The 27,272-nt window shown below is 54.9% G+C and overlaps 1 protein-coding gene across 1 annotated transcript; it reads left to right on the top strand.

Annotated features, from left to right (window-relative positions):
* Positions 1–11,253: 11,253 nt before the first annotated feature.
* Positions 11,254–21,788, top strand: DACT2 (dishevelled binding antagonist of beta catenin 2). The gene is made up of 4 exons (XM_055433703.2): positions 11,254–11,490; positions 17,342–17,474; positions 18,590–18,853; positions 19,681–21,788. Exons 1-4 carry the CDS (start codon positions 11,254–11,256, stop codon positions 21,192–21,194), a joined length of 2,148 nt encoding a protein of 715 aa, XP_055289678.2. The 3' UTR covers positions 21,195–21,788.
* The last annotated feature ends 5,484 nt before the right edge of the window (positions 21,789–27,272 follow it).

Raw genomic sequence — 27,272 nt, 5'->3', positions numbered from 1 at the left:
TTCCAGTCTGGAATAAGCATGTATTAGTTTTGTACCAGCAAGGCAGCAATAAGAGCATTTTATTCCCCAAATAAACTAAGGAATGTGCGGGAAACAAACAGGTCTGGCGGTTGCTCAGCATCACCCCGGGAGCCCTGTCTCTTCATGTCGCAGGAACACAGCCGGCACCGTTTCTGCCGTTGGTTTATTTAATTCCAGGCCGGTGCGTCTCAGCAAACCCTGCCCAGCCTCGGGGCTTGTGGACACAGAGCTTTCTAGCAGCGGCAACATCAGCGCACGCAAGGCTTCTCACTCCGGAGAGTTTTTTAAATCTCCTGGTCAGCTGTGGTTTCTGTCTCTCTTAACAGCTCTTTGTCATCTTACTGAATTTGTTTGAATTCGCCTCTTCCTTTCATTTCCTTCTTTAAAGAGTCTGGAATTTTTTTTCCTACGTGCTACACAAGTACTCTTCTGCCGATTTAAAACTCACAGTGTACACCAGCGTGTGATCTAATGACGTGATATAGCCAGCGCTCAATCTTTTTAAGCTGAAAAACTCAACAACTTCCCGTGGTTCAACCCAGCGGAAGACTCTAGTGTGATACTGTAAGAGGATCTAGGCATCTGTTTGATTTTACTCCCATCCGGGTTCTCCCTGGGTGGAATGCTATTGTGTATGGGGTAGATTCTGATCTAATCTAACACTGAGCCGGATTAATGTTTTACATGGACAGCGTTTAGGTCGTGGCTGCCTGCGAAAGTCGCGCCTTTCTTCTCAGCGGTTCTTTTTCCTCCCCCCTACCCCCTAAAGAGCCACCGTACGGGATTCTGACATGCTTTCTTCTCATCTGGAAGCATTTTATACCTGCGCATTTAGTTCCACTCTATTTATACTCTGAAACTATCATGGAATTATTACAAAATACATCAAAACTTTAAAATATTTAAACATTTATTATAAAAATGTCACCTTACATGTATACAATATAAGGAAGGAAAAGATTCATATTTCTCCCACAATAACTAAGATTTCCAATAAAACTTCATTTTTTGAAAAAAAATCTGCATTTCTCAAAAGTAGATCCACAAGTGTCCCAGTCTCCCCTTTCGTCCTTTTCCAATTTTCCTCCCAGGTAAATGCACAGCAGTCTCACCTTTCAAAGCTGGACGCCTTCTGACATCGAGGCTGGCTCCGGGGAACCCACACACAGGCAGGGGACAGACTCAATTCTCCACACGAGGAGAAGGCGGTTTGTTTGGTACGCAGCCTTGGCCTGAGAGATGAGCGCTGAGTGGTTCTGTAGCAGTTATCATTAATTTCCCTGTGTAAACACAGACAGGTCTCTTAACCCTCGTGGTCTGAATTCCTCAATCAGCAGGGTTAGCTGGAGCCAGACTCCATCCCGGGCAGGCTCAGAGGGTGAGCGGCCCGGTGCAGGCTCAGAAGGCCTGGGCGGCTCCTCCGTCCAAGCGGGAACCTCGTGGTGACTGCCGGGCCTGGGGGTGGTGGCGGTTAGAATTCAGACACAGGTGACTGTAAACCAGAACCACCCCTCACTCTTTTTGCTCCCGGTTAGAGGGTTGTCCCTGCTTCCTGTAATGACATGATTTAAAGAACATGAGGATAACCAGCAAAGTGTGTCCATCCAACAATTAAACAGTCGCTTCATTTCACCCTGCACAAAACTGTTTAACAGCCAGACGTGGACAGTTACATAAACTTGCCCCCAAGTTTCCTATTTCTCCAAGATTAAAGTGTTCCCTTATGTTCCAGTCATAATGGAGAGCCTGGTTGTGAGTGATGCTGTGGTTTCTTTCAAATAGAAGGTGCAGGAACACGTGTGTGGTACTCTCCAGACTCTGCGGGCTGTGGGCGTCAGTCAGGGGAGTGCTTGACTCGCGCTCAAGAGTGGATGGTCTGTGGACGCCACGGACCAGCCTCAGCCTATTCACGACGTCACCTTCGTGAATCTCAGCGGGCCTCTTCCCACATGCGGAAATCCCCATTCAAAGCAGATACACCTGTAACAGATCACCTCATTCACTTAGGGTTTTCACTCTGAACAATTTTCTTTTGCCGACGACCCCAAATGTTACCGCATTCTGACCCTCACATTGAGGGTCCCAAATTCGCTTTATGACTGTTGACATCCTCTGCCCATATCTTGACTATGGGGCCCTTACACACCCATGATAAATATCCCAATTAAAGTTTTGACAAAATATTTCAACAGGAAAATACCAAAGAAGACCTACAGATATATAAAAAAAAATCAAAAAATGTTCAATCTCAGTGTTAATCTAAGAATCATAAAATTAGGTTTCAATGACACCTTGTATTGGAGAGACTTTTTCAGAGGGTGGGGAGGAATTAAGCACTTTACTTAAGGATGACTAGACTAGAGAAAAATAACTGCTTATGTAATGTCCATGAACAGAGGGGTTGTAAAATACATCATTACATTGTCACGAAATGAGATACTAGGCTTGAACATAGAAAAAGGAGAAAAAAGTGTTAAGTAAGAAAGATGAGATGTGCATTAAAATTATATTTACACAGAAATCTGTGGGAAGATATATTCAAAGCTGTGCACTGATGGGGTGGGTTTATGACAAATGTTCTCCTGTTAATGATTTAACCGTCATCACACATTTCTTTAATAATCAGCATAACAACCAAGTTATTTCCGTATGTGAAGAGAAAATATTTTTGATAGTGGCTACCTAAAAGTAGGGATAATATGGTAGCTGCCCCATGTGTAATTAGCATACTGTTGACCTACTAAAAACCCACCTTGGGTGCATGGACACACGTTATAACCTGGACACCAGAGTCTGAAAAGTGGTGGCATGTACTAGTGACCCCTTTGTAGGACCCCCAGGAGAATAAGGACGTGTGAGGCAGAGGACTTTATAATAAACTCTGGACAACCCACACCTGTCTGTAGTGCAAAAAGCAGCTAGAAATACATAAAAGGTAACACTGACCACCGTTACTCAAATGACGGACAACCCTAGATGAGAAAGTCACCTTCGGCATACCATTTACACGGAACAGCAGACATTAGAGTTTCCTTTACAAAGGAAAAATAAAGTTCAATAAAACTAAAGTTACAAGGCAGCTTTATCTTGTCCAACTCAATTCCACCTTACAGAAGGCTACAGATTTACAGATTTAATCTTGGAACAAAAAGGACTGTATTGCTAATTGTCCATGGGATACAGAGTCCTTCAGTGTTTTTAACAGAGCAATACACACACAGACCCACAAATACGTTCTCCTTGCAACGCTTACCCCCACTATGTGCCAACACGCTGTGAACAGCCCTTTGAGGCTTTCTCGCTGCACATCTGTCATCGCAGAGCTCTGATGAAACAGACACCCACCCAGGCGACCGTCATGGAAGGAGTTAGGACTGAAATATTGCTGAGATAATGCTCTTAAATTGCGAATTTAAAGAAAGGGGAAAGGAGGAATTAAGACATGACTTCAGTTTTGAAATAAGAGGTTGGACCAATGACAGAACATAGTGCAATAATCTGGCTCCTTGACATGTGACTTTCATGTTGTAGAAACTCACCAAGACTGCAGACAAGTCACACCACATCAAGTCAAAACGCCCGAGTCTGGGTGAGTGATGTCATCCTGTGAGGTTTATGGTGGCTTCAGGCGAAAGCCACATGGGATTTCAGCCCTGCCGTCTCTTGGTTGCTGATTGCAAGTGTTCTCAGGCCGAGCACGTCGGCACGGAGCCACCTCCCCGCATCCACATCCTGGGGAGCCCTCTCTCAGGGAAGCTTACTGGAGCTTCATGCCATGGGCTGCCTGCTCGCTGCTCCATCCAAGCGCAGGAACGGCAGGAACTACTGCTAAATAATTAAATCCATGATTTACCTGGATTCACGTGGATTTTTATGTGTCTCAAACCAGAGACAACATTCAAGGTCCTTCACGAACACCCAGAGACATGGAAAACTTGCACAAATCTGAATTCAGACTTCGTCAGCCATCCTTCTAGTTTTTCAAAACCAAATAAAGCATCATCAGGTAACAAACCTCCACCATGACAGACACGGGTCTCATCAGACGAGCTCCATCACCAGCTGTGAGCCCAGGTGACAAGCAGAGCTCACCGGTCCCCTCTCGTCCCAGGACCGAGTGCTGGCCCCACTATGAATGTTCTGCCAGCCTCCCCCGTGACCCACTGCAGCCTCGAAAGTGGACTGAGTTCACCTTTCCAAGCAGGCAGCTGGGATTGCTGGAGTCAGACATCAGTTACACAACATCTGGCATGTTCTCCTGACCCTGCAGGGGGCAACTCCCAGTGCTGTTCAGGGCAGAACTGCACGCAGTGGTCCAGCCCAGGCACCACGGACCTGGAGCCAGTGAGGAACCTCCACCCTCTGAGCCCCAGATACACGGGAGAGCTGACCCAGCAGTCTGCTGGTGGGAGGTCACAGGTCCCAATCTTCTTTATGAGATGATCTTATAGATAAAGGGAAACCTATCTGCTGATGGACATGCTGACACAGAACCTAACTGCTTAATCCCCAACTGCCTTTGGCAAAAATATAATTATCGATTTCATATGGTTGGTTTAACATGCATAGAGGCCAGTGTGTATTCGCTATAAGTCTCTTAGCATCTTCTCTTTAATCAGAATAAACAAGCCACTATAGTCTTTATCGAGCCCTAGGTAAGGAATACCTATATAACTCTCTTCATTTTGAATATTCTCCCAACTACTGTGCGAATGTGGTGATAGCTAGAGAGGTCTGAAGACACAACTACGTTGGCAGCTTTTCTTTTATTGGTCAAGACGACTCATCACGTTCTTAACTTTTAAATTTAATTACTGGAGAAGACTCTTGAGAGACCCTTGGACTGCAAAGAGATCAAACCAGTCAGTCCCAAAGGAAATCAACCCTGAATGTTCACTGGAAGATGGGTGAATGGAAAGACGGGTAGACAGACACACACACACGCGTGGATGGACAGACACACACGCACTCAGGTGGATGGATACGCAGGCAGACAGATGAAAGGCCTGTGAACGGCCGTGCCTTAGAATACATAAGCAAGGTTTAATCCAAGGGGGACTGAGTTGCTGCTGTTGCTCAGTCACTAAGTCATATCTGACTCTTTATGACCCCATGGACCGCAGCATGTCAGGCTTCCCTGTCCTTCACGGTCTCCCAGAGTTTGCTCAAATTCATGTCCACTGAGTTGGACATTAGAAAATATTAAATTTTCTTTACGTATCTCTTGAACCGTGCATATTACTTTTGTAACAAAACTCAACAATGCAAAAATATTGTATCATCTGGGGGATGATCTAAGAAAACCATGATATAATTTTTTTCTCTTTGTTTTTTTTTTTTTTTGGCCAATCCACTCCAGCTTGTGGGATCTCAGTTCCCAGACCAGGAATCAAACCCAGGTCCTGGCAGTGAAAGTGCAGAGTCAAAATCACTGGACTGCCAGGGAATTCCCTAGATATAGTTCTAAAGTTTCCTTTCAGCTCAATGGTAAACAAATTACCAAGAGTTTACTCAGCAAATGTCACTAGGCAGCTACTTGGAGCCAGGCTAGCACGTAAAATGCATCAGTTTAAAAACGAAGGCCTCTGTTCTCACCCAGCTTACAGTCTAGTGGGAGAAACAAACAGGGAAGAAGGATCGTAACAGACAAGCAAATTAAAGAATATGAGCAGACAGTGTGCTGCACAAAGTAACAGTGGACAGTGAGCCCTGGGGCGCTGCCAGGTCCCGGACGGCCTGATGGGAACCTGACCTGGAAAAAGGCATGAGGAGGGGAGAGGAGGCCACACGGACATGGAGGCCGAGACTTCAGGGGAGGGCACAGCACGTGCAAAGGCCCTGGGGAACCGAGGGGCCACAGGAGGCTGAGCTGGAGGGGCCAGGGCGTCGGTGAGGAAGGCGGGGCCAGGAGGGGTCAGAGGGAGGAGGGTGTGTGAGGCCGGGCCTTCCCACCTTCTCCTGTTCTCTTCCGTCTCTAACAGCACATAGGGTCATGTGCGTGTGCGTGTGAATACTGGCTTATTGCACAAGAGAACAGGTTAACAAACAAGAGAACAAATTAACAAACAAGAGAACAGATTACCCCGTGGAGAAAGCCACCCAGAACCACAGCAAACGGACAGACTCGTAACTTTCTCCTGCTCCACAGCAACCCCACTGGTTTGCAGCTGCACTTTTTAAACACTTACAAGTTTTAATTCAGTTTGTTTTTTCTTGGCATCTTATACACATTTCCTCCATCCCTGTTTAGTTACAGTTAAATGATAATATTTAAGAGCCACATAAATGTATAATCATTGTATAAGTCACATATTTTCATACCCTCCAACACTCACAAAGGAGAGGCCCGCCCCTCTGATCTGAGTTCACTGTCACCCCAGGGGAGGGCAGGGGGTAAGGAAGGAGGTGACAGCTGACACGTGAGCCCCAGGAAACTCAGGGCAGGAGATGGAGTCCAGAGTCTGCAGCCTCAGGCCCCATGTCCTTTCCAGGCCAGGAATGCAGGAGATGCTCCCAAGAGCCCTAAAGACGCAAGCGCCTCCCCTCCCCGGGCTCCCAGGACAGAGGGTGAGGAGCCCTCGGGTCCTCTCTTCCCATCCCTAAATCCCAGAACAGCAGAGGCCAGCTTGTAGGGGCAACTGGGCATGCAGACTGCCTCACACCACCCCGAGCCGTGCCCACCTCCAGAGGAGAAGCACTGAGGCCCAAGGCTCAGGGAGGACCACCCAGCCTCTCTGACCCCCGCAGCCCCAGGCCAGTGCGGGGACCTCAGGGCCCTTCTCTGCCCGCCCCATGCGGAGGACAAAACCCACAGCTCTTCGGGGCTCTTGACTCCTCCTCCCCCGCTTCCCCTCCTCCATTCTGGACAGCTGATCGGTTACAGACAGACAGACTGACCGATGGATTTATGGACAGGTAAACGGATTAACAGGAGGCTCCCTGGTGGCTGAGTGGTGGAGAAGCCTCCTGCCAATGCAGGAGACTCGGGTTTGACCCCGGATCCAGGAAGACCCCACACGCCTCAAAGCGACTCAGCCCGTGAGGCACGCGTCACCGCTGCTGAGGTCCGCGAGCCCTAGAGCCCGCGCTCCGCACGGACAGAGGCCACTGTGGGGAGAAGCCCACCACGCTCAGCAGCTAAAGCAGCGCCCGCTCACACAGCCAGAGAAAAGCCTGGGCTGCCACGAAGCCCCAGCACAGCCCAAAGCGGACAAAGCACCTTTTACCAAAACAGATGGAGGGCTAGATGGTAGACAGATGACACGCAGAGCTACTGGTACAGATGAGGTGGTCGTGCGGGGGTGCAGTGTCCCCGTCGGTGAGACGCAAGGAGCTCTGCATACAGCCTGATATTCCCGCTCAGAAGCACAGCCCAATGCAGGAGGGAGCCTCAGCGAGACGAAATCAAGGAGCAGCCTACAAAACGACTGGTTCTGAAAGTACAGCATCTTCAAAGTGCTAAGTGATGGGCCAAGGACAGACCGGGCCCCCTCTCCAGGCTCAGACCACCAGCACGACAGGACAGGAAGGTGTGTTAGTCTGCAGGGGGCTGCTCCGAGCCTGGGGTAAAACCCGCACTGGGGCTGAAAATCAGATGATGATTATGAACCAATGACAATTTGCTGACTTTAAGGACTGACTGGTTATTTAAGATAACAAGTTTGTGCGGGAAGCACACACTAAGACGTCTGGGGCAATAAGAATTGCACTGAGAAGTGCCTGTGAGAAAAAGTAAACTGTGACCTCCCTGTCTTGTACAATAAAGAAAGGCCATTTTAGGGGGATTGTAGATCTAAATAAGAAAGGTAAAATTAAAGTTTCTAGAAGCGGCATTACATAATATCTTCAAGTTTAAATAATGTTTTTGACTTTCTTGAAGCAAAAATTTCTTTAAAATGACCCAAACAGGATCAATGATAAGTAAAACTACATAAAAAATTAAGAGGTTCGGTTCCTCAAAAGACACGATTCAGTGAGTCACAGACACGGAGATAAGAAAGGCGCGTGACCGTGGCCAGCCTCCCTCTCCAAACCTCTCTTAGGAGTGAAATGTAAGGAGGAATCATGCATTTCGTTTGTCTGTTTTTTGGTTACGAAGAAAGCAGCATTAGGAATGGTTAATAAACTCATTTTATAGTTTAGAAAATTGAAGGCAAAAGAGCTTGGAATTGAGGTCTCTTTAGTCTCAGCCTGAAACTCCAATACTTTGGCCACCTCATGTGACGAGTTGACTCACTGGAAAAGACTCTGATGCTGGGAAGGATTGGGGGCGGGAGGAGAACGGGACGACAGAGAATGAGACGGCTGGATGGCATCACCGACTCTGTGGACATGAGTTTGAGTGAACTCCGGGAGTTGGTGATGGACAGGGAGGCCTGGCGTGCTGTGATTCATGGGGTCGCGGAGAGTCGGACACAACCAAATGACTGAACTGAACTGAACGTTTTTTCTCAATATTAGATAAGAGAAATATAGATTACCAAGGGAAAAAACAAAAGAAACATAACCTGAAAAACTCAATAATACAAACATTCAAGAAACTAGGACTCAGTAAGAATTTCTTCCCTCAGATCAAAGGCCCCTAAGGAAAACCTCCAGCTGACATGCTACTTGAGAATCCAAGACTGACGGCCCGTCCCCTCCAAGGGCGGGAACAAGACGGGGCGCCCATTCTCAGCAGCTCTACTCAGCCTGTGCTACAAGTTCCAGGCAGAGTGATAAGGCAAGAAAAACAAATCAAAGCCATCTGACTAGGAAAGCAAGAAATGTGTCTAGATGGCACAATTTTGTAAATTTTTTAAAACGCAAAGCATTCCACTAAAAATCCATTAAACTAATAAAAAAAATTCAGAAAGCTTGCTTGGATCAGTATACACAAATTAATTGCTTATTTCTATACAATAGCAATGAACATTCTGAAAATGAAATTAGAACATATTTCTATTTACAATAATTTGAAAAGGAATAAAATTTGTAGAAATAAGTTTAACAAAAGAAGTGTAAAATTTGAACACTGAAAACTACAGAACACTGTTCATTAAAGGCCTAAACAAGTGGAAAAACCACCCACATTTATGGTTCAGAAGACTCACCCTTAAGGCAGCAATGCTTCTTCAATCAATAGACAGATTCCAAGCAGTTGCCCTCAAAATTCCAGCTGCCTTCTTTGCAGAAATTGACAAGCTACGCTTAAAACTCAGGTGGAAGCGCAACGAACCCTGAATAGCCAAAACAGTCTCGAAAAAGAACGGAAGTTGATGACTCACACTTCCTGACTGGAAAACTTACTACAAAGCTGCAATAATCAAAATAATGCAGAACTGGCTTCAGGATAGACAGATACACTCATGAGATAGAATTGAAAATCCAGGAACAGATTTTTCTGAATCAACTGATTTTCAACAAATGTCCCAGGGCAATTTAATGGGGGAAAAAAATTGTCTTTCTAACAAATGCTGCTGGGAAAACTGAATATTCACACGTTTAAAAATGAAGTTGGACCCCCCACAAGCACAAAAATGAACTAAAACCTGACCAAAGACTTCAACACAAGCATCACGACTATTTTGAATGCCTTAGAAAAGCACAGATGTAATCTTCGACCTTGGGTTAGACAACGGCTTCCCAGAAATGACACTGAAAGAACAGGCAACAGCAAAAAGATAATTTGGACTTGTCAAAGTTAAACACTTTCTGCTGTAAAGTATCCGTGGGGTCGCTAAGGGTCGGACACGACCGAAGCGACTCAGCAGCAGCAGCAGCACACTACCAAGAAGTGAAAGGACACCCCACAGAGTGAATGAAACACTTGCAAACTGTGTCCCTGAAATGGAAGTGTATCTGGAACACGCAAAAAATATTTACATTTCAAAATGAAGAAGACAACCCAGTTTTTAAAAAATGGGCAAAGGATCTAACAGACATTTTGCTAAAGGCACACAAACAGCCAATAAGCAGGTGAAAAGATATTAGCACCACTTGCCACGAGGAAAACGGAAATCAACGTCACAATGAGAGACCACTTCATTCACCCTGGAACAGCTAACACCGAAAAGACTGATGCTGGTGAGGGTGTGGAGCACTTGGAACCCTCAGACAGCGCTGATGGGACCGGGAGACGATGGGAAGCAGCCTGTCAGCTCCTCGGAAGACTGGACACGGAAGTTACCAAGGACCCAGCAACTCCACTCTTAGGTCAACACTCAAGAGAAATGAAGACATATCTCCACATACACCCAAAAGAAAAAACTTGCACATGGATTCCATAGCAGCACTAATCATAACAGTTACCACAAAGTGGAAAACAGCCTGTTAAGGAATAAACAGATAAATAAAAGCAGGCCCTGTCATAGAGTGGAACATTATTTATCGATAAAAAGAAAAGAAGTAATACTTGCTACAACCTGGATGAACCCTGAAGGCATGCTCAGTGACAGAAGTCAGTCCTAAAAGACCATCTCTTGTTTGATTCTATTTGTATAAAGTGTCCCAAACAGACAGCTTCGTGTTGGGAGGGCCTCGGGAGGACTGGACACTTCTTTGGGGGAGGGAGGTAAAAACCTCATGAAGGTGATTGTGGTGATAGACAGTTCTTGGTGAGTATACTAAGGGACCACTGAACTGAACATTCTAAAAAGGGGAATTAAGTGGTCTGTGAATTATATCTTGGTGAATACACTAAGGGACCATTGAACTGTATATTCTAAAAAGGGGAATTATATCTCAAAAAAGCTTTCATTATAAAATTAAAAAAAAAAAAAGGACAAGCTGAGGTTTCTATGAAAAGGGGAGCTTTTTCTTTTTTCAAATTATAATGGTAACAATCCTACAATGCGATACTATGCAGCAATTTGTTTTTTTAAAACTTGCTTTTAACCTGAACAAAACCTCCCACCGCCTTCAGTCTACTTTAACACCTTTCCGCCGCCCGCTCGGCGGCTCTTCCCCCGGAGACCCCCTCCGGGGTCCCTGCGCGCCCTCCGGAGCGCCCGGGAGCGCGCGGCCCGGGGGCCCAGGGCGCGGGGCCCCGCCAACGGGGCGGGCCCGGGGGAGGCCGCTGTGACCCCGGGGCGGGTGCAGACGCCGCCTCCGAGGCCACCGATAGGTCCCAGCCGGCCTCGGCGGCCCGCGGGCCGGGGGCGGGGAGCGGCGGCGGCGCGGAGGCCGCGCGCACGGCCGGGCGCTCCGGAGGCCGGGAGCGAGGCCGGGGCGGCTCGCGGGGCGGAGCGCGGGATGTGGGCGCCGGGCTGCCCGCCGGGGCCCGCGAGCTGGGACCGCCGCCGGGTGGGCGCCAGGCTGCGCGCGGCGCTCGCAGGGCTGCACGAGCTGCGGGGGCTGCGCGCCCGGCAGCAGGCGCGCGTGTGGGGCGCGCTGGCCGGGCCGCCCCCGCCCGGGCCCGCCGCCCCCCGCGGACCCCGCGCCCACGAGCTGCGGCTGGAGGCGGCCCTGGCGGCGCTGCAGGAGCAGCTGGTAAGGAGCGCGCGGGGGCTGCGGGGGGCGCGGGAGGCGGCCGATCGAGGGGCACTCTCGGCGGCCTCAGAGCACGCAGCTCGGTCCGGACGCAGACCGACGCGGAGGCCCCACGGATGCGGGTGCTGAGAGCTGCCCGGCCCGCCCGCGCCTTGGGGCTGCCCCCGGCTCTGCGTGTCGCCCCGCGCACACAGACTTTGAGGATGAATTCCTGTGTTGGAGTTTCCCTCTTGCGCTGATAAGAACGCATCAAATCGGTTTGCCCTGCGGGGGCTCCTTGGAATGCCTATTCCGGGCGCCAGCGTCTCCCAGGGGAGTGGGTCGGGGGACAGCGTGCCTAGAGCCCCCCAGCTGCCCTGCGCCCAGGCTGAGCTCTGGGGTCGTGTCATTGTGACTAGGAGTGGATCTGATGAGTCCTCTCCAACTTTAAAATGTAACCTGACCTACGAAAAGAGGTGTGTCCTCTGGACGGAGAGGCGGTGGAACCAAGGCTCCTGGGCCAGCCGGCGGCACACGCAGGGCCCTTTTGTGCCATTGAGGACACTCAGCTCACTGCCCCGTTGTTGATCTGCTGTGTGATTTCACTTCATGTATTGGCATTAGCTGAAGAGAGTTTTTGCAGGGTTATGGTACTTTTTTAACGAAAAATTAGGCTTCGCTGGTGACTCAGACGGTAAAGAATCTGCCTGCAATGCAGGATACCTGGGTTCAATCCCTGGGTCTGGAAGATCCCTTGGAGGAGGAAATGGCTACCCACTCCAGTGTTCTTGCCTGGAGAATCCCATGGAAAGAGGACCCTGGAGGGCTTCAGTCCATGGGGTCAGGAGCAGTCAGACATGACTGAGTGGGCTACAGTCCACAGAAAGATGCCTGTTTGAGAGTTGACTCTGTCGCTCCAAGTGGAACGTCTTTTGACTGAGAAGTTAACTCGGCCCTGTTTAAAGTTGCTGTCTGTACAAAGCAGGCTGGGTGAAGCTGCCACATTGCTGTCAGCTTAGCGCGGTCGTGTCATGTCAGTGATCCGTGAGCTGCTTCTGGGTTAGAGAACCGGAAGCCTAGTGTCTTGCGCTGCCTCCCAGGATCCTGTCTCCCCACATTGTTTCCTGATATGCAGCCTCTCCTCCTGGGACCCCGGCTCCTCCATGGAGGCAAGGAGCCAGTTACCTAGTGGGATTTTATGGGCTTTTCACCGACCCCGCCCCTGACATCTAATCCAGCAGAGCTGCAGGTGTAGCTTCCATGTGTATGTGTGTGTGTGTGTGTGTGTGTGTGTGCACGCGCCTGTGTGGAGGAGGCACACAAAAGCCTGCAAAGGCGCCTGACATGCGTGTGATGGGAAGGAGCTCCGGGGTGCTGCTGTGCATTGTTCTGTGGGGGAGCTGGAGCACAGTTGATGATTAACTGAGCTTAAGTCATATACCGATCAGACTTGTGGGTTCTCAGCCTCTAATTACAAGTAGCCTTTTGGGAGAGAAGATCAAACCGGTTTTTTTGTTGTTTTTTTTTAATGTGGGGACCAGAAGGAACACGCATGCTTTGTCTTGAAACTTTGTTCCTGGCACAGAAGAGAAGAAGAATTGAGTACGTGTGACATCAGCCCAGCGATTAACAGGCTCCCATCTTTCTTACAGGGAAAGTATTAGGAGTGGTCCCAGTTCTGTAGTGGAGGGTGCAATCGCAGGGCCTTTGCCTCCATCTCTGTCTCACACTTGGGTAACTCGCGGCTCAGGCAGGGCCCCCTGCCACCCACCCTGGGTTAACCTGGGCAGGGGGCGCCAATCGGGTGTGAAGACAGGAAGAACTTTTATGGGACCCGAAGTAGCTTTGTCCGCAGATGTCCCAAGTGCGAATGAGCTTGAGCACCTGGGGGATTTACGCTGCCTTTAGGAGCGGTCACCAGATCAACACTTACCACAAGGAGCTGCGCCTTGTTAATTGCTGCGGCTGAAGTCACAGCAGGAAGCGTGAAGTAGGTGCTTAGTGAGTCTTTACTGGATAAATAAACGAGCTACCGTTACTGCTGACAGCAAAGGGGAAGAAGGTTTCAGTGTTTACCGTCTCCGCAACCTAGAATTCTGAGCTCAGGAAAGCCTGTGACCTCTGACCCTGCCCCTGTGGCCGGCGCTGCGGTCACCTGTCCGTCTTCCAGGGTCGTCCTTCCCAAAGACGCAGCTGCCCTTCCGTCTCCGTCAAGGTCAGGTTCCCAGCGGCCCTGATGGGAAGCCGTGGACGCCCCAGAGAGCCTGCAAGCTCCACATCCCGCCAGGAGCCGCTAGCGCGAGAGGGGCCCGGGGGGTGGGGGGGCGAGAGCACAGGCTCTGGGCCCCTGCTGGGACCCTGTGGGGAGTTTCCCGCTGGTCATGCTGCCCGGCCTGAGCGGCAGCGGCTCCTCCTCCCTGCCAGGCGCTGGCATTTAGCAGGAGCTGGGGGTCTGACTTCCGTCCGAGCCGCAGCGCCTGGTGCTGTCCTTGGGCCACTCTTGGGGGACACGGATTGGCTCAAGGTCACGGGGAGGCGCAGGGGCGTCCACAGGCCGGGCCAGGCCCCCCTGTGTGGCGCCAGCGCCCATGGCCCCCGAAGCTCCCATGGGACCCTGGCCTCCCGAGGGCCTCTCCTTCAGCCGGGTGGGGCTCTCGCAGTGCCACAGGACGGATGCCCAAGCTGCTTCCTGTGCGTGTGCCCGGGTTTGGGGGAGAGGGCCAAGGTGTTCTAGATGCCATCTCTGTACCCCAAATGTGAGGACATTTCCCTCCCTCACCCTCGAATCTGCTGCAGAGCTTTGAGAGGGCTAGAACGCCGGGTTGCAGATGCGGCGAAAGGGCCAAACAGCAGGAAATCAGCTCTGCCTCTGCAGCCTGTGAAGTCAGCAGTCCGGAGACGGGGCTGGCCAGACGTCTGGTTGTAATGGTTTCCCTGGGTAGAAGTTCTCAAGCGTTCGTGGTCACGGAACGCTGGTCCCTGGGGAGCTTATCAAAGTGCAGGTTTCCAGGTGCACCCTAGTCTCAGTTAGTTGGTGTTGTAGGGAGCTCGGGGGTCTAAATGGATGCCCCCGGGGGCTCCCCGCTCCTGGGAACCTGCTGTCTCTCCTTCACAGCAGACCCTTGCCCCTCACGAGGTTTGGGGGACTCAGACAGGACATGCTGCCCCAAACGTGAGCCGGAAGGCCTGCGGTGCGTCGGGGGCGCGGGGACAGCGAGGCTCTCTGCTCTGGAGGGAGCCCGTGCAGCGCTGCCGTCCCGTTTACCCCATGATGACATTTCTGCCACGCGCCCGTCTCTGCAGCAATGCGTGCGAGTGCAGGAATGCTGTGTGCCCCGCTCCGCGACGGGTCATGCTCAGTGCAGGCTCCCCAGGAACCTCTGACTTAGCACAGCCTTAGAGCCCACGGGCGGTTAACGACAAGCAGAGACACACACCCCCACCCCATGGAGGACAGTGAATGTCCGGGGTGAGACGCCCTGTCGCCCTGCGGCGGGGTCCTGGGGACACGGTCATGCCCTGGAAGGTACCGGGGCCTTTTGACATTAAACAGAAACCGCCAGCCGCAGGCCAGGCCAGGCAAGCATTTATTCCAGCACAAACAGCCCAGGGTCAATTTTGGTGGGGGGACGGGGCTGGAGAGGGAGGAAAAAGCCAGAGGGGGCCTCTTTCAGGAGGAAGGGGCTCGTGGCTGGGGAGGGAGGCAGTCTCATTGACGAGTTTAAACCCAGAAGTGTGGTTGAGCAGGCAGCTGAGGCTTCCATGGGCCCCAGGGTCTCCTTTACGGGAGGAGAAAGTCTCATGCAATACAAACTCCCTTTGTTTGAATCTAAGTGTTTCTCCTTGGCTGGAACCCATCCTGGAGCCCGCCCACAGCTCTCAGGTAGGGCCACCCACCTGGGGAGGGTCTCCCTCTCTGAGGACGTTCAGGGGCAAAGGTGCCCAGGCGGTCTCAGTGGTTCTGAGTGTGTAAGTCGTGAATGAACTCGGGAGTGCCGTCCGCATTGTTATGTTTAGGTACTGTTCCATAAGACTGGAGACTGTCTTGCTGCAAAATGTGGGGGTTGTTCTGAGACCCTTGCATCGGGTCCTGAGGAAAGTGGGCTTGGACCGGATGGGTCCACCCACCAGGTGCCGAGCTCTCAGCCCCTAACCCAGAGCAGTGTGCCAACGGCATCGTCCCGTGAGGATCAGAAGCTGCTGCCACCTGCCCCCACTGGGACTGACTTCTCAAATTATTGAAATTGCTGAAGTAATTCCTCCTTTCCTATATAATAAATAGAAATACAATTAATCACCTTGTTAAACAGGAAGATCCATATAATTACACTCACTAATTATTGGCCTTGAACTTCATTGCTAATCAGAACGAGAGCCTCAACAGCAGGGCCCAGCTTTATCGCTGAAGGAAGGGCGTCAGCGTTTGTGAGTCGCGAGTGCGGTTTCACGTGTGTGTGGACGCGTGTGGGCGTGCATTGCGAGCATTGACCGCATCCATGTGTGTGTATTACATGATATACACGTGTAGTATTACACGCGTGTAGTTAACACTCGCAGTAACCCATCTCACAGCCGGGGAAGCTGAGGCCTGGGGCAGGACAGAGCTGGGAGGTGGGCCCAGAGGGGTGCTGGGCAGCGCAGGCTGCGTCCACCCCGGCGCCGGGCTCCCCCTCCTACAGGCCCGGCCCCGCTCCCCAGAGCCCTGCAGGACCATTCTCAGCGCCTCCTGTGCGAGCCATGTGTGTGTCAGTCACTCATGTCGAACTGGAAAAGAATTTCCAGATATGAGGCTGAAGGAGAGGAGAATGGAGTTTATTAGTGTGGGAGATGCTGTTAGAACAGCGGGCAAGCTCAAGGGAGGGCCGACCCTGAACAGGGTCCTTGGTGCATCTTTCTGCCCAGGTGCCAGGCGTGGGATGGGGCCTTGCGGGTCATGTGCTGATTGGACGAGGCAGGTGCCCCGGGTGCGGGAGAGGAAGCAAATGCCATCTCCCTGTGGGTGGGAGGGGAGACAGGTTATGCTGCTCAGGAGGACCTGAGGGCTGTTAACGGCGCGACACGGGGAGGGAAGGACGATAAGGGTCCAGTTTGTTCTCTGCCTCCATGAAAGCCTGCTTGTTCACTCTGTTCGTTCATCCTTGGGACACCACAGCTCCGTCGTGTCCAGCTCTCTGTGGCCCCAGGGACTGCGGCCTGCCAGGCTCGACTGTCCATGGGATTCTCCAGGCAAGAATACTGGAGTGGTTGCCATTCCCTTCTCCAGGGGATCTTCCCGACCCAGGGATCAAACCTGGGTCTCCTGCACTGCAGGCAATTTTTTACCATCTGAGCCACCAGGGGGGCACACCTGCGCTGTGCAGGCTAAAGCTCTGCAGAGGGCAGGGCCCTTTTTCTCTCCTGGGGACTCTCTTGTCCCCCTGAAGAGCTGAAAGCCCAGCCCCCCGGTGCCATGGACGGGCCGCCGTGAAGCGGTGTGTTGGCACAGGCGCCAGATGCAGGGTCCACAAGGTGCAAGCCGGGGACAGCAGGCTCTTGCAGAGATGGAAAGACCTTGAAAATACCCTCAGTGGCTCCTGCTGGAGGCGGGGACCTCGGGCTGGTTTAGATCCCACTCCCACTCTCGTAAGCTGCGTTACCCTGTCTCCTTATAAAAGAAGGTGTCTAAGTGACCATCGCTGATTCCAGCATCTGTACCTGGGAAGAGGAACCGGCGACAGTGGCCAGGAGGCCGTGTGTGGGGCGGGGCGCAGGGCTGCAGGCTGGAGTTCGTGGGGGGTTGGAGAGGTTGCCGTGAGTAAGGCAGCTTCACAGGGTGCCCCGGCCTCCTGGTCTGTACTCAGAACGGCCGGTGCCCTCATCTGTCCCTTCCTAGGACCGCTTGAGACGCCAGGATGTCGGCCTGCAGACACACCTGGACCAGCTGGACCGGCAGATCAGTGCGCTGCAGCTGGACGTGCTCAGGGGCCCCAGCGAAGCCGCGGACAGCGACAGCAGGCCCAGCTCAGGTATGCCAGCTGGCGAGCCAGCTGCTGCTCAGGCCCCGGGGTCATGAGCCACCGCCGCGTCCTACAGCACGCATCACGGAAGGATCCGAACCTTTCAATGCTTGTATCTAAGTGTGATTGGGAAGAAAGGGAGGCTTCCCAAGGGGCGCTGGTGGTAAAGAACCCTCCTGCCAATGCAGGAGACATAAGAGACGCAGGTTCAATCCCTGGGCTGGGAAGATCCCCTGGAGGAGGGCATGGCCACCCACTCCAGTATTCTTGCCTGGAGAAACCCATGGACAGAGGAGCCTGGTGGGCTACAGTCCATGGGGTTGCAAAGAGTCGGACACGACTTAGCGACTTAGCATTCATGGGAAAAAAGAAAAGAGTGTGCTGTATGCACTGTTTAGTTGGGAAAATGCTGCTTTGGGGGGAAGAAACCGCGTGAGTTTCTCTCCTCTCTCTGGGCCGAGGCATATTCTGGGCCTTGTTCAGGTGGAGCTGATGTGGAGGCTGTAAGTAACCGCTTTTGTGTAACAGCAGGACTCATTTTGAGTCCATGGGTTTATGCAGCCTAAGGGCAGTACTGCGTCCTCCCGCTGCCTGTGTGCCTGGGGTCAAGGTCGTTCAAGGTCACACAGCGATGGTTGGCATCGTTCTGACCAACACGGTCCTGGGTACCTAGCTTCCTCTCCAGGTTCCAGGTTCAGATGGCGGCTCAGGCAGCAAACCCGGGAGACCAGCGTCTCCCCAAGTACAGTGCGCTCTGCCGCGTCTTTCTGTCTCTGTTTGCAAGATCCTTCCGCGGCCTGGGCTGTCATGCATGCAGCAGGCCCGGCAGGGGCCTCCCCGAATGCCACGCCTTTTCTGGTTGATGCCTCAGATAGAGTTTGAGGGGCTCAAGGAGGGAGGGGAGAGGAGAGGTCACGTGGGGGCATGAGCCGCTCGCCCCAGAGAGGGGTGAGCACGTGGTGGGCAGGGGTTGGGCGAGGGTGGAGGGCCCGCTGAACCCCCGGCGGGGGGAACAGGAGGCAGCGGGGGTCCTCGGCATCCCCGCCCCGGGCACGTCCCCCGAGCCCCACGGCCCCGTCGCGTGGGGCCCCCTGGACCGCACTGAGCGCCTGTGTCCCCACCAGGCTTCTACGAGCTGAGCGACGGCGGCTCCTGCTCCCTGTCCACCTCCTGCACATCTGTGTGCAGCGACCACGTGTCCTGCTCCCTGGGCACCTTGCTGCCCGCCGCCCCCAAGGCCGGGCCTGGCTGGGGGGACTGCCGGCCCCGGTCGGCCGACGAGACCGCCGTGTACGGGGTCCCCCTGCCTGCGTGGGGGCCCCCGGCCAGCGAGGAGGGGCCAGGCCAGCTACTGCAGGAGGAGCCCCGGCCGCGGCCGGTGTCCACAGGTGAGGAGAGCCAGGCGGTGGGAGACCCCTGGGGCCCTCGAGCCCCCCCGAGGAGGTGGGGGCACCCCAAGTTTACATCCTGGTGGGGGCGGCCCCAACCTGCCAAGCACAGAACAGGGAGCCCTGTGCTTGTGGGGGCGTGGCGGTTCCACCCCAGCAGGGGCTGCTCCAGGCTTTCCGTGGGCTTTTGGATGGACGGAGGAATCAAAGGCCCGCTTCTGTCCATCATAGTGACAAGCATGTGGTAGTGAAAAGCACGTCTTCTTATTTAAAACAAGCATCCTTCCACACCCTTCCATGGCCCGCCTGGGACCAGGGTGGAGCACGGCTGGACACGGACGTGAAGAGAATTCAGCTCACCCGAGGCTCCCCCACCCTGTCCCTCAGAGGGTCCCGAAAGGAGGAGAGGCACCTCCGTCCTGGCGCTAGACCTGAGCCAACAGGACGGTGGGCGCGTCTGCGGACGTCCCAGGGGCGGTCTGTCCCGTGACCTTGTCCCGGTCGCCTGGGGCGGTCTGTCCCGTGACCTTGTCCCGGTCGCCCGGGGCGGTCTGTCCCGTGACCTTGTCCCGGTCGCCCGCGGGGTCCCCGGACCCCCTTCTCACTGCGTCCTCTGCACCTTTGCCGCACAAGGGCGGAAACTGAGCGTCAGGGTCTCGGCCTCGCCTCCCCCCGCCCCGCTGTGGCCGGGGCGGCCCGGGTGCTGGGCGTGCGGAGGCTGCCCACATGTCCAGACGCCGTGTGTGCAGGGCGTCGGGGCGCTTCCTGCCCCAGGGTGGCGCCTGTGTCTTCCCCCGCTGATGCCTCCCTCTTTTTCTCCTTCCCAGGTGACCTTGAAAGGACCCTGCCGGCCGGCATGGGGCTGCAGAAAGCCGGGGCGCACCCCACGGCCGTTCCCTTCCTCTGCCACGGTGTGGACCCCAAGTACCAGCGCGACCTGGTGTCCCGGGGCGGCCGGGAGGTGTACCCCTACCCCAGCCCGCTGCACGCCGTGGCCCTGCAGAGCCCGCTGTTCGCTCTGGCTAGGGAGACGCCGCAGAGCGAGGGCCACGCACCCCCCCGCCCGCCCCCCACTAGCCCCGCAGGCCCCAGCTCCGTCCGTGCCTTTGAGGCCGGCCCAGCCGCGGCCTACATTGAGCGGCTGCTACGGCTGCGGGCCCATGGGGGTGCACGGCAGCCCCCCAGAGGGGAGGCGTCCCCAGTCCCACCGCAGCTCGCTGGCCGGAAGGCAGACAGTGAAGGTGGCCTGGAGAAGCCGGCCTGCACCCCCGGGAGGGCAGTGGCAAGCGGGGCCGCCCGCGGGGACAGCCTTGCCTGGCCGACACCCACACCCTCTGTGGGCCCCCCACGCCCCAGCAGCCATGCCGAGGGGGAAAGGGGCCCATGTCACAGCCATGCGCGCGGGGAGGCCCGTCCAGACACCCCCCAGCTAGCCTGTGGCCGGGTCGCTGCTCCCCGCTGCCCCGCTCAGCTGCCGGCTCTCACTGGCTGGACAAGTGGAGGCAGGTGGCTGAGTGGGCAAGAGGACGGACGCTGTACCCACCCCCACCTTGTTGCCAGCGGAGCTTCCCCCTCGGGGCCCCCCAAGACTAAGCCTGCGACGGTCAGGAGGGGGCCCAGCGACAAGACGGCGGGGCCTGGGAGGCCACAGCTGCAGTGGGGCACCCTCGGGGTCCCCCGGCCGCCCCCAGAGTCGGGGGGTGCTCCCCGGAGGCCCACGCTGGCCTCAGAGGCGCCCGGCCGGTCCTGCTCCGAGTCCAGCCTGTACCCTGTGTCCTTCTTCGTGCCCCTCCTGGTGGCGCGGCAGGAGGGTCACCGGGCGTCGGCTCAGGCCTTGTTCCCCTGGGAAGCCGCGCCGCTGGGGGTGTTTGGGGGAGCGGTGCGGAAGAGGCAGCGCCGGTGGCAGTCTTCGGTGGAGATCTCAGCCCGGGCACGCCCGGACCCCGGCCTAGGGCCCCACAGGCCCGCGGCCCGGAGAGGGGGCGGCCCGCGGCCAGTGTGCGCCAGGCCCAGGCCCCCGCCGGCCCGGCAGGACGCCCTCGCCCGCAGCGCGTCGGACGGCTCGGAGCACTCACCCGAGTGCGCCTCGCTGCTCCTCTCCACCGCGGCTGAGAGCAGCGGGGACGAGGCCAGCGACCACACCGCCAGCCGCTTCGGGGACGCTGAGTCCAGCAGCAGCGACTCGGGGGCCGGCGGGCGGCCGGGCCAGCGGGCCCGTGCCAGCTCCAGGCCGCCCCTGCCCCCGGTGCCCAGGCTGTGCCGCGTCAAGGCCTCCAAGGCCCTCAAGAGGAAGATCCGCAGGTTCCAGCCAGCCGCCCTGAAGGTCATGACCATGGTGTGAGGGGTGGGCCTGCCGGCAGAGGGGCCTTTTGACTGAAGACCAGCCCAGCCTCGCTCGGGGTTTGCTGTGCGGGCTGCCATCTGACAGCTCTGCTTGGTCCCACCCAGAAGCTGCCCCTTGAAAGGGGTCCCCTCAGAGGAGCTGCCGGAGTGTCCCTGGGTGCGTCGCCCCTGGGTTAGGCTGTGATTCTGGGTGCGTCACCCGTGGGGCCTAGTGGAGACCGTCTGCAGGACTCCGATGCAGGCCTGACATCCCGCCTCCCAGGCCCTGTGCCCCCGGCCAGGGATGGGTGCACGTCCTGTGCACGTCGGGGGGCGGGCGGTGTCCCCGAAGGCTGCACCACTGTGCTCAAGAAACAGGGTTGGAATCTGAGTCCTTGTCAAACACGCCAGGTTAATAAACACCCAAAATCCCGTTATCTTTGCAAGTCAGTCTGTCCCCGTAGCCTCCCCGCCCCAGGGACGTGGCTGGTGGTCAGCAAACCCTTGTTCTTCCCACCGTGAGGACGCCCTCTCACCCCGGGGGGAGAACGCGCTTCATGTGAGCCCACGCCACACTCTTTCCAACACTCATGTGTTGAGTATAAAAGTGCTTTTGAAAAAAAACCCTTGTATGTGGTGTTTATTTTTCAAAGGAAATTTCCCTCAGCTTTTCCAGAAGGTGGGATCTTCGGGGCATCTGCTTGCTTGAGAGAATCTTCAGCTCATAGAACACTTTACCGTGAATTTTTCCAGGCTGCTTCTGTGGCTTGGAGGCAGAGAGGAGGCCTGATGGGCAGGGGCGTCCCCCCCGGGAAGCCTCAGGGGGTCTGGGCTCCGTCGGCCCCTCCTGGGCTCAATGCACAGATTGGCAGAAACTTTTAAAGGCAGACAGCAAGAAAGCAAGCTGAAATAGTAGATTTTATACCAGACACCAGAGAGTCACGAACAAACAGTCTCAAGATGCACTCTTTGGAGGTTAACATTTTAGAATAAAGACATTCCCCTGTTCAGACTGGGTGGTTTCCAGAAGTGAGGGCAGAAAGGAGGCACCGCTTTCTATACAACCTCTGAAATGCCCCCGTTTCCAAGGGCCGGGCACAGACGTCGATACACAGGCCTCCACTGAGTCCGGATAGAATCCCCATGTGGGCCTCATGGAATCCACTTGAAAGGGTCTTCCTAAGCTTTTTCTAAAGCTGTTGATATTTGGAGGGAGAAGCCAAACCTACCAGTGACGGGCTTTTTGGTGAAAGGTTGAGCACGGGACAGGCACTTCCCTGGTGGCTCAGCTGGTAAAGAGTCCACCTGCAATGCAGGAGACCCTAGTTTGATCCCTGGGGCAGGAAGATCCCCTGGAGAAGGAACAGACTACCCACTCCAGTGTTCTTGGACTTCCCTGGTGGCTCAGATGGTAAAGAATCCGCCTGCAATGCGGGATACCTGAGTTCGATCCCTGGGGTGGGAAGATTCCCCCTGGAGGAGGGCGTACTCTTGCCTGGAGAATCCCGTAGACAGAGGAGCCTGGCGGGCTACAGTCCATGGGGTCACAAAGGGTCGGACACAACCGAGCGACCACAGCACAGCTCACAGGGCCTAGTTCTCTTTCGTGGTCTGATTCTCTCCACGTGGACTAGGAGGGGAGGGGTCCCGGGTTCTCCGGGGCCTCTGCGAAGGTGGGGTTCCTGTGAGAGGATCCTGGCTGAGAGGCCAGCCCTGCTGCCGTCCTCACAGTGTCCACAGCCTGCGTCCCTCACTGACCGCCCTGGGAACCGGCCGTGAGGCTCCCTCCACAGGTGTGTCCCGCTCTGCGTGACGTCCTCTTGGGTCAGCAGGGCTCCTCCCAGTTCAGGGGCTGGTGCCGCTTTCGCAAAGTGCAGACTTCCTTTGTCGTCATCAGGGACTCTGTCCTTGCTCCGCAGAGAGCCCTCGGGCTCTGCCTCTGGCTAAGGTCTTGCAGGGTCAGTGCAACAGGGGTGCAGCGGGTGTCCGACAGTGCTTCTCTTTCTCGGAAGCCGGGCTGTTTCCTCATGATTCAGCCTCTGAAGTGAGCCAGACAGGAATGCGTCCCCACCTAGATGATGCTGGGCCTGTCTGAGCAACCAGCGATGCAACCGTGCCAAAACCCAGTAAAGTAACCATGCCAACCAACCAACCAGCGATCCAACCGTGCCAAAACCCAGCAAAGCAACCATGCCGAACAACCAACCAGCGATCCAATCCTGCCAATAACCCAGAAAAGCAACCATGCCGAACAACCAACCAGCGATCCAACCGTGCCAAAACCCAGTAAAGTAACCATGCCGAACAACCAACCAGCAATCCAACCATGCCAACAGCCTGTCCCCCTGGACAGCTGTTGACCAGGAGGTCACAGTCGCAGAGGAGGCTGGGGCTGGATAAAGAGCAGATGGAGGGCCAGACAGACAGCGTATCAGACAGACAGACGGCGAGGGTCTCTGACCCCCGGGAACATCACAGGCCATCTGGCAAGCACCATGGGGAGGGCTCTTTGGGAAAATACCTAAAAGCACAGACTTAAACTTGAGAACATCAGTGGCAAGAAGGCAGAGCCCGTCGCCAACCCAGAGGTGCTATAAATTCAGACAAGAAAGATACTCAAGGAAGGCAGAAGGTCGAGGGCAGAATGTGCAGAAATGGATTAACTGAGACACTCCATTTATTTGCCTGAATAATTTGTGTTTTTAGCATGATTTTCTTCTGAACAGATATGGTCGTAACTGTTCAGGATGAAGGGAAGGCGAAGCAGGCAGCTGCTCTGGGCTGGAGGTGGCCTGTGACCGGGGAGGGCGGAGGATTACTCGAAGGTGCGGGTTCTTCCAGTGCATTTGAAGGTGGGTGAGCTATTTCCCCATCCCTGAAGCCAAAAAAAAAAAAAAAAGAGGTTTACTCTCTGACTTTTGAGAGCATTAGGAAGCATTTGTAACTTCCAGCATGACTGAAATACAAATATTTTCACAAGAAAGTGAATATATAAACTAGTTTTTTAAGTATCAAAGTCAAACTAAGATAGAAATTAAACAGATAAGAATAGCTAATTCATAAAAATTAGAAAAACCGTGTAATTGTATCAGAGAAGATACCCCAGCCATTTTATCAAACCACCTTGTTTGATTTAAGGAAGCAGAAGGTTTTTCTCCTACTACCGCCTGAATGTGCTTGTCCCCGGGTTCCTGCGCTGACGCCCTGACCTCCCGTGGGATGGCGTTAGAGGGGGTCCTGGGGATGGAGTGGAAGAGTCCTGAAGGGGGCCCCAGGGGGATTGGGAACAGCTCACGAGGGCGGCACCCTTACAGATCCAAAATAAACCCTCGCCCACGAGCACCACCATCTCAGAATTTCTGTAGTTTAAACCCCAAGAGGGGGTGGCTCCACACCCACAGCCCGTCAGCACGAACAGAGCGGGAAGTGGGAAGACGAGAACGAAAGCACAGAGGGCTGCAGGGAGAGACTCGCACCCTGCGTATTTCTCGTACAACCGGGGGGGCAGCTGGGCGACCACCCAGAGCCTGTCGTCACCGCTCCCTGCACTCAGGCACCTTCTCTGAGCCCCTGCTGATTACAGGAACTGCACCAGCTGCTGGGGTGGGCTGCAGAAAACCAGGGGCGCCAGCTCTGGGGAAGCGTTGTCCACTTGGGGAAAATATGCAGCCAGCAAGATGACCTGCCGCCTCTGCTGTTCAGTCACTCAGTCGTGTCTGGCTCTGCGACCCCATGGGCTGCAGCACTCCAGCTTCCCTGTCCTGAAGGAACTTTCTCCGAGGGTTTGTTCAAACTCATGTCCATTGAATCGGTGATGCCATCCAACCATCTCATCCTCTGTCGGCCCCTTCTCCTCCTGCCCTCAATCTTTCCCAGCATCAGGGTCTTTTCCAATGAGTCAGTTCTTCACATCAGGTGGCCAAAGTATTGGAGCTTCAGCATCCGTCTTTGCAATGAGCAGTCAGGACTGATTTCCATTAGGATTGACTGGTTGGATCTCCTTGCAGATCAAGGGACTCTCAAGCGTCTTCTTAAGGACGACCTATCAGCCCCTGAAGAGGTCAATGTCAGGCACTGGGGCCCAAAGGAACAGTGTTTGGACTCCACGTGGACAGCACAGTTAGAGGTTTAGCTGGGAGGAGTTGAAGCTGTGCTGGGCTGAGGGGTGAGGTAAGGGGAGAGGGGGTGGCGGGGAGGGAGCCCACGGCCGGCTGAGCAGGCATGCGGAGCTCGGGGGGGAGGGAGGCTGAGAGGGTCCAGCAGGGTGCTCCCAGAGAGTCCAGATCTCATCCTGGACACGGGAGTCCTCGAGGCGTGGGAGTGAGAAAAGACCACCCCCAGGTGGGGGCTGTCCACACAGGGCTGCTGAAGCCAGGGGTCAGCCACCATCAGAACCAGCGTCACCAGCGCTGGCCAAGGCCGGGCAGACAGGGGTGGGTGGGGGAGCTTCCTGTGGGAAGAAGGCAGGAGTGCTGGAGGCTGGAGGGCTCTGCAGGGGTCAGCAGAAGTGGGGGGTCCCATGAGCCTGGGAGGGTGCAATCGGGGTCCTTCAGTTGGCCCTGCACTGGGAGCAAGACAGGAAGTGGGCAGCTGTCCACTGCAGGTCAGTCCTGCCGGGTCGGGGCAGCCCATCACAGCCACCCCCGGCAGCCCTGTCATGGACGGTCACTGCAGATGGCGATCTGACGTCCTGCAGGCCTGCTTCCTGGGATGTTGGCTGCAGATGAGTAGGAGGGGGTCTTCCTGGCAGGCAGGCGCCAGCTGAGCCTCCAGCCCCGTGCTCACGGGAGGTCTGGCCACTGACTGGTGTGTGTTCAGGCTCTCAGACACCGGGAAAACTTGCGAGGCTTGTGTCTGGAGAGGCCTGTGGCCGCCTGTGCAGAGGTGGGTCTGAGAAGTGACCGGAGGCCTGCCCCTGGCCAGGAGCGCTGAGGGGTGTGCTCGAGGCCAGGCACGCAGCTCACGGCCATTCTGTGGTTTGGGGGGCACAGTCCCCTGCAGACACCCCCGAGCAGTAGTGACTCAGAGTCCAAAGGAGACTGAAGCATTTTCCCAACGTCATTCCCTTACCCCAGTAAGAAATGAGAATTCTCACTGAAACAAGAATATGTTCTTATCTCTAAAAAGAACATCCCCATAGAAACAAAAACTCCTGACCAATGTTTTTATTCCCACGTTTACAGTTTATTTCCCTTTTGTTATTTCATTCCGTTTTATTGTTCATTCCACTTTATTTCCCTTTTATGTTTCTCTCAGCCACGATCTCCGAACCGAGGATAAAGCCCCCAGCAAACGAAGCAGCAAATCATTAACGCCTGTGCACTTTGACTTCATTTTCCTTAACCGTCTTCTTCCATCTCCACACCTTCCTCCCATCAGACACCACTTGACGGGTTTTCACACCACTGGCCAGATGACGCACGCAGCCTGGAGTCTCAGATCCAGTCTCTGCGACACTCACCACCTCCTGGGTGGCCAGCGTGGGGACAGCCATGGTGTCGGCGCGGCCCTCCCTACGGCCTGCACGTGCTGGTTTGCGTCCTAGAGAGGAGGAGCCTGGGGGCCGGCTCAGCAGGGCTGCTGGACCACAGGGCCGCCGCTGTGTGTAGGGGAAGCCTCTTCCTCTCCCATCCGCCCCACCAAGGAAAGTCCACAGGCTGTCTGCGTCAGATAAAAGTCATCTCTAATCCCTGGGGACACTGAACAGATTGCATCAGGCGGCTTGTTGAAGCACTAAGTGCTCAGCTGATGCCCAGAGGCCAAGCGAGGATTTCCACCCCAGCTTGAGTAGCTCCGTTTCCTACGGACGCCCCGGGTGCTCCCACTGTGTTCATCTTGCAAATCACTTCTGACAGCGGCTCTCTGAGCCTCATCTGGAGAACAGCTTGTCCTCAGCGCTTGTTCCCTGCCATTTACTCAGCACCTGTATGGTCCTAACAGTCCTGAAGAGACCGCCTTCCCCTCCTGGCAATACCTGACATTCACGTGTCTTCAGACTGTTTCCCTGGGTCTCCAAGATCAAGCCTTGGAGCGGCTCAGCCCTGAGACAGCTTCCTTCAGAGCAGGTTGGTGTTTGATGACCAGACGAGCTGCTGGG

Source organism: Moschus berezovskii, chromosome 10 (genome assembly GCF_049115385.1).
Source record: "Moschus berezovskii isolate FMDL1 chromosome 10, NW_MosBer_1.0, whole genome shotgun sequence".
Lineage (NCBI taxonomy): Eukaryota > Metazoa > Chordata > Mammalia > Artiodactyla > Moschidae > Moschus > Moschus berezovskii.
The sequence above is the reverse complement of the archived record's forward strand: the minus strand, read 5'-3'. Positions and strand labels throughout refer to the sequence as shown.

Coding starts and splice junctions, on each gene's coding strand:
- DACT2 (XM_055433703.2), top strand. CDS start 11,254: ATGTGGGCGCCGGGCTGCCCGCCGGGGCCCGCGAGCTGGGACCGCCGC. Junction 11,491..17,341: donor CGGCGCTGCAGGAGCAGCTG/GTAAGGAGCGCG, acceptor GTCCCTTCCTAG/GACCGCTTGAGACGCCAGGA. Junction 18,854..19,680: donor GCCGCGGCCGGTGTCCACAG/GTGAGGAGAGCC, acceptor TCTCCTTCCCAG/GTGACCTTGAAAGGACCCTG.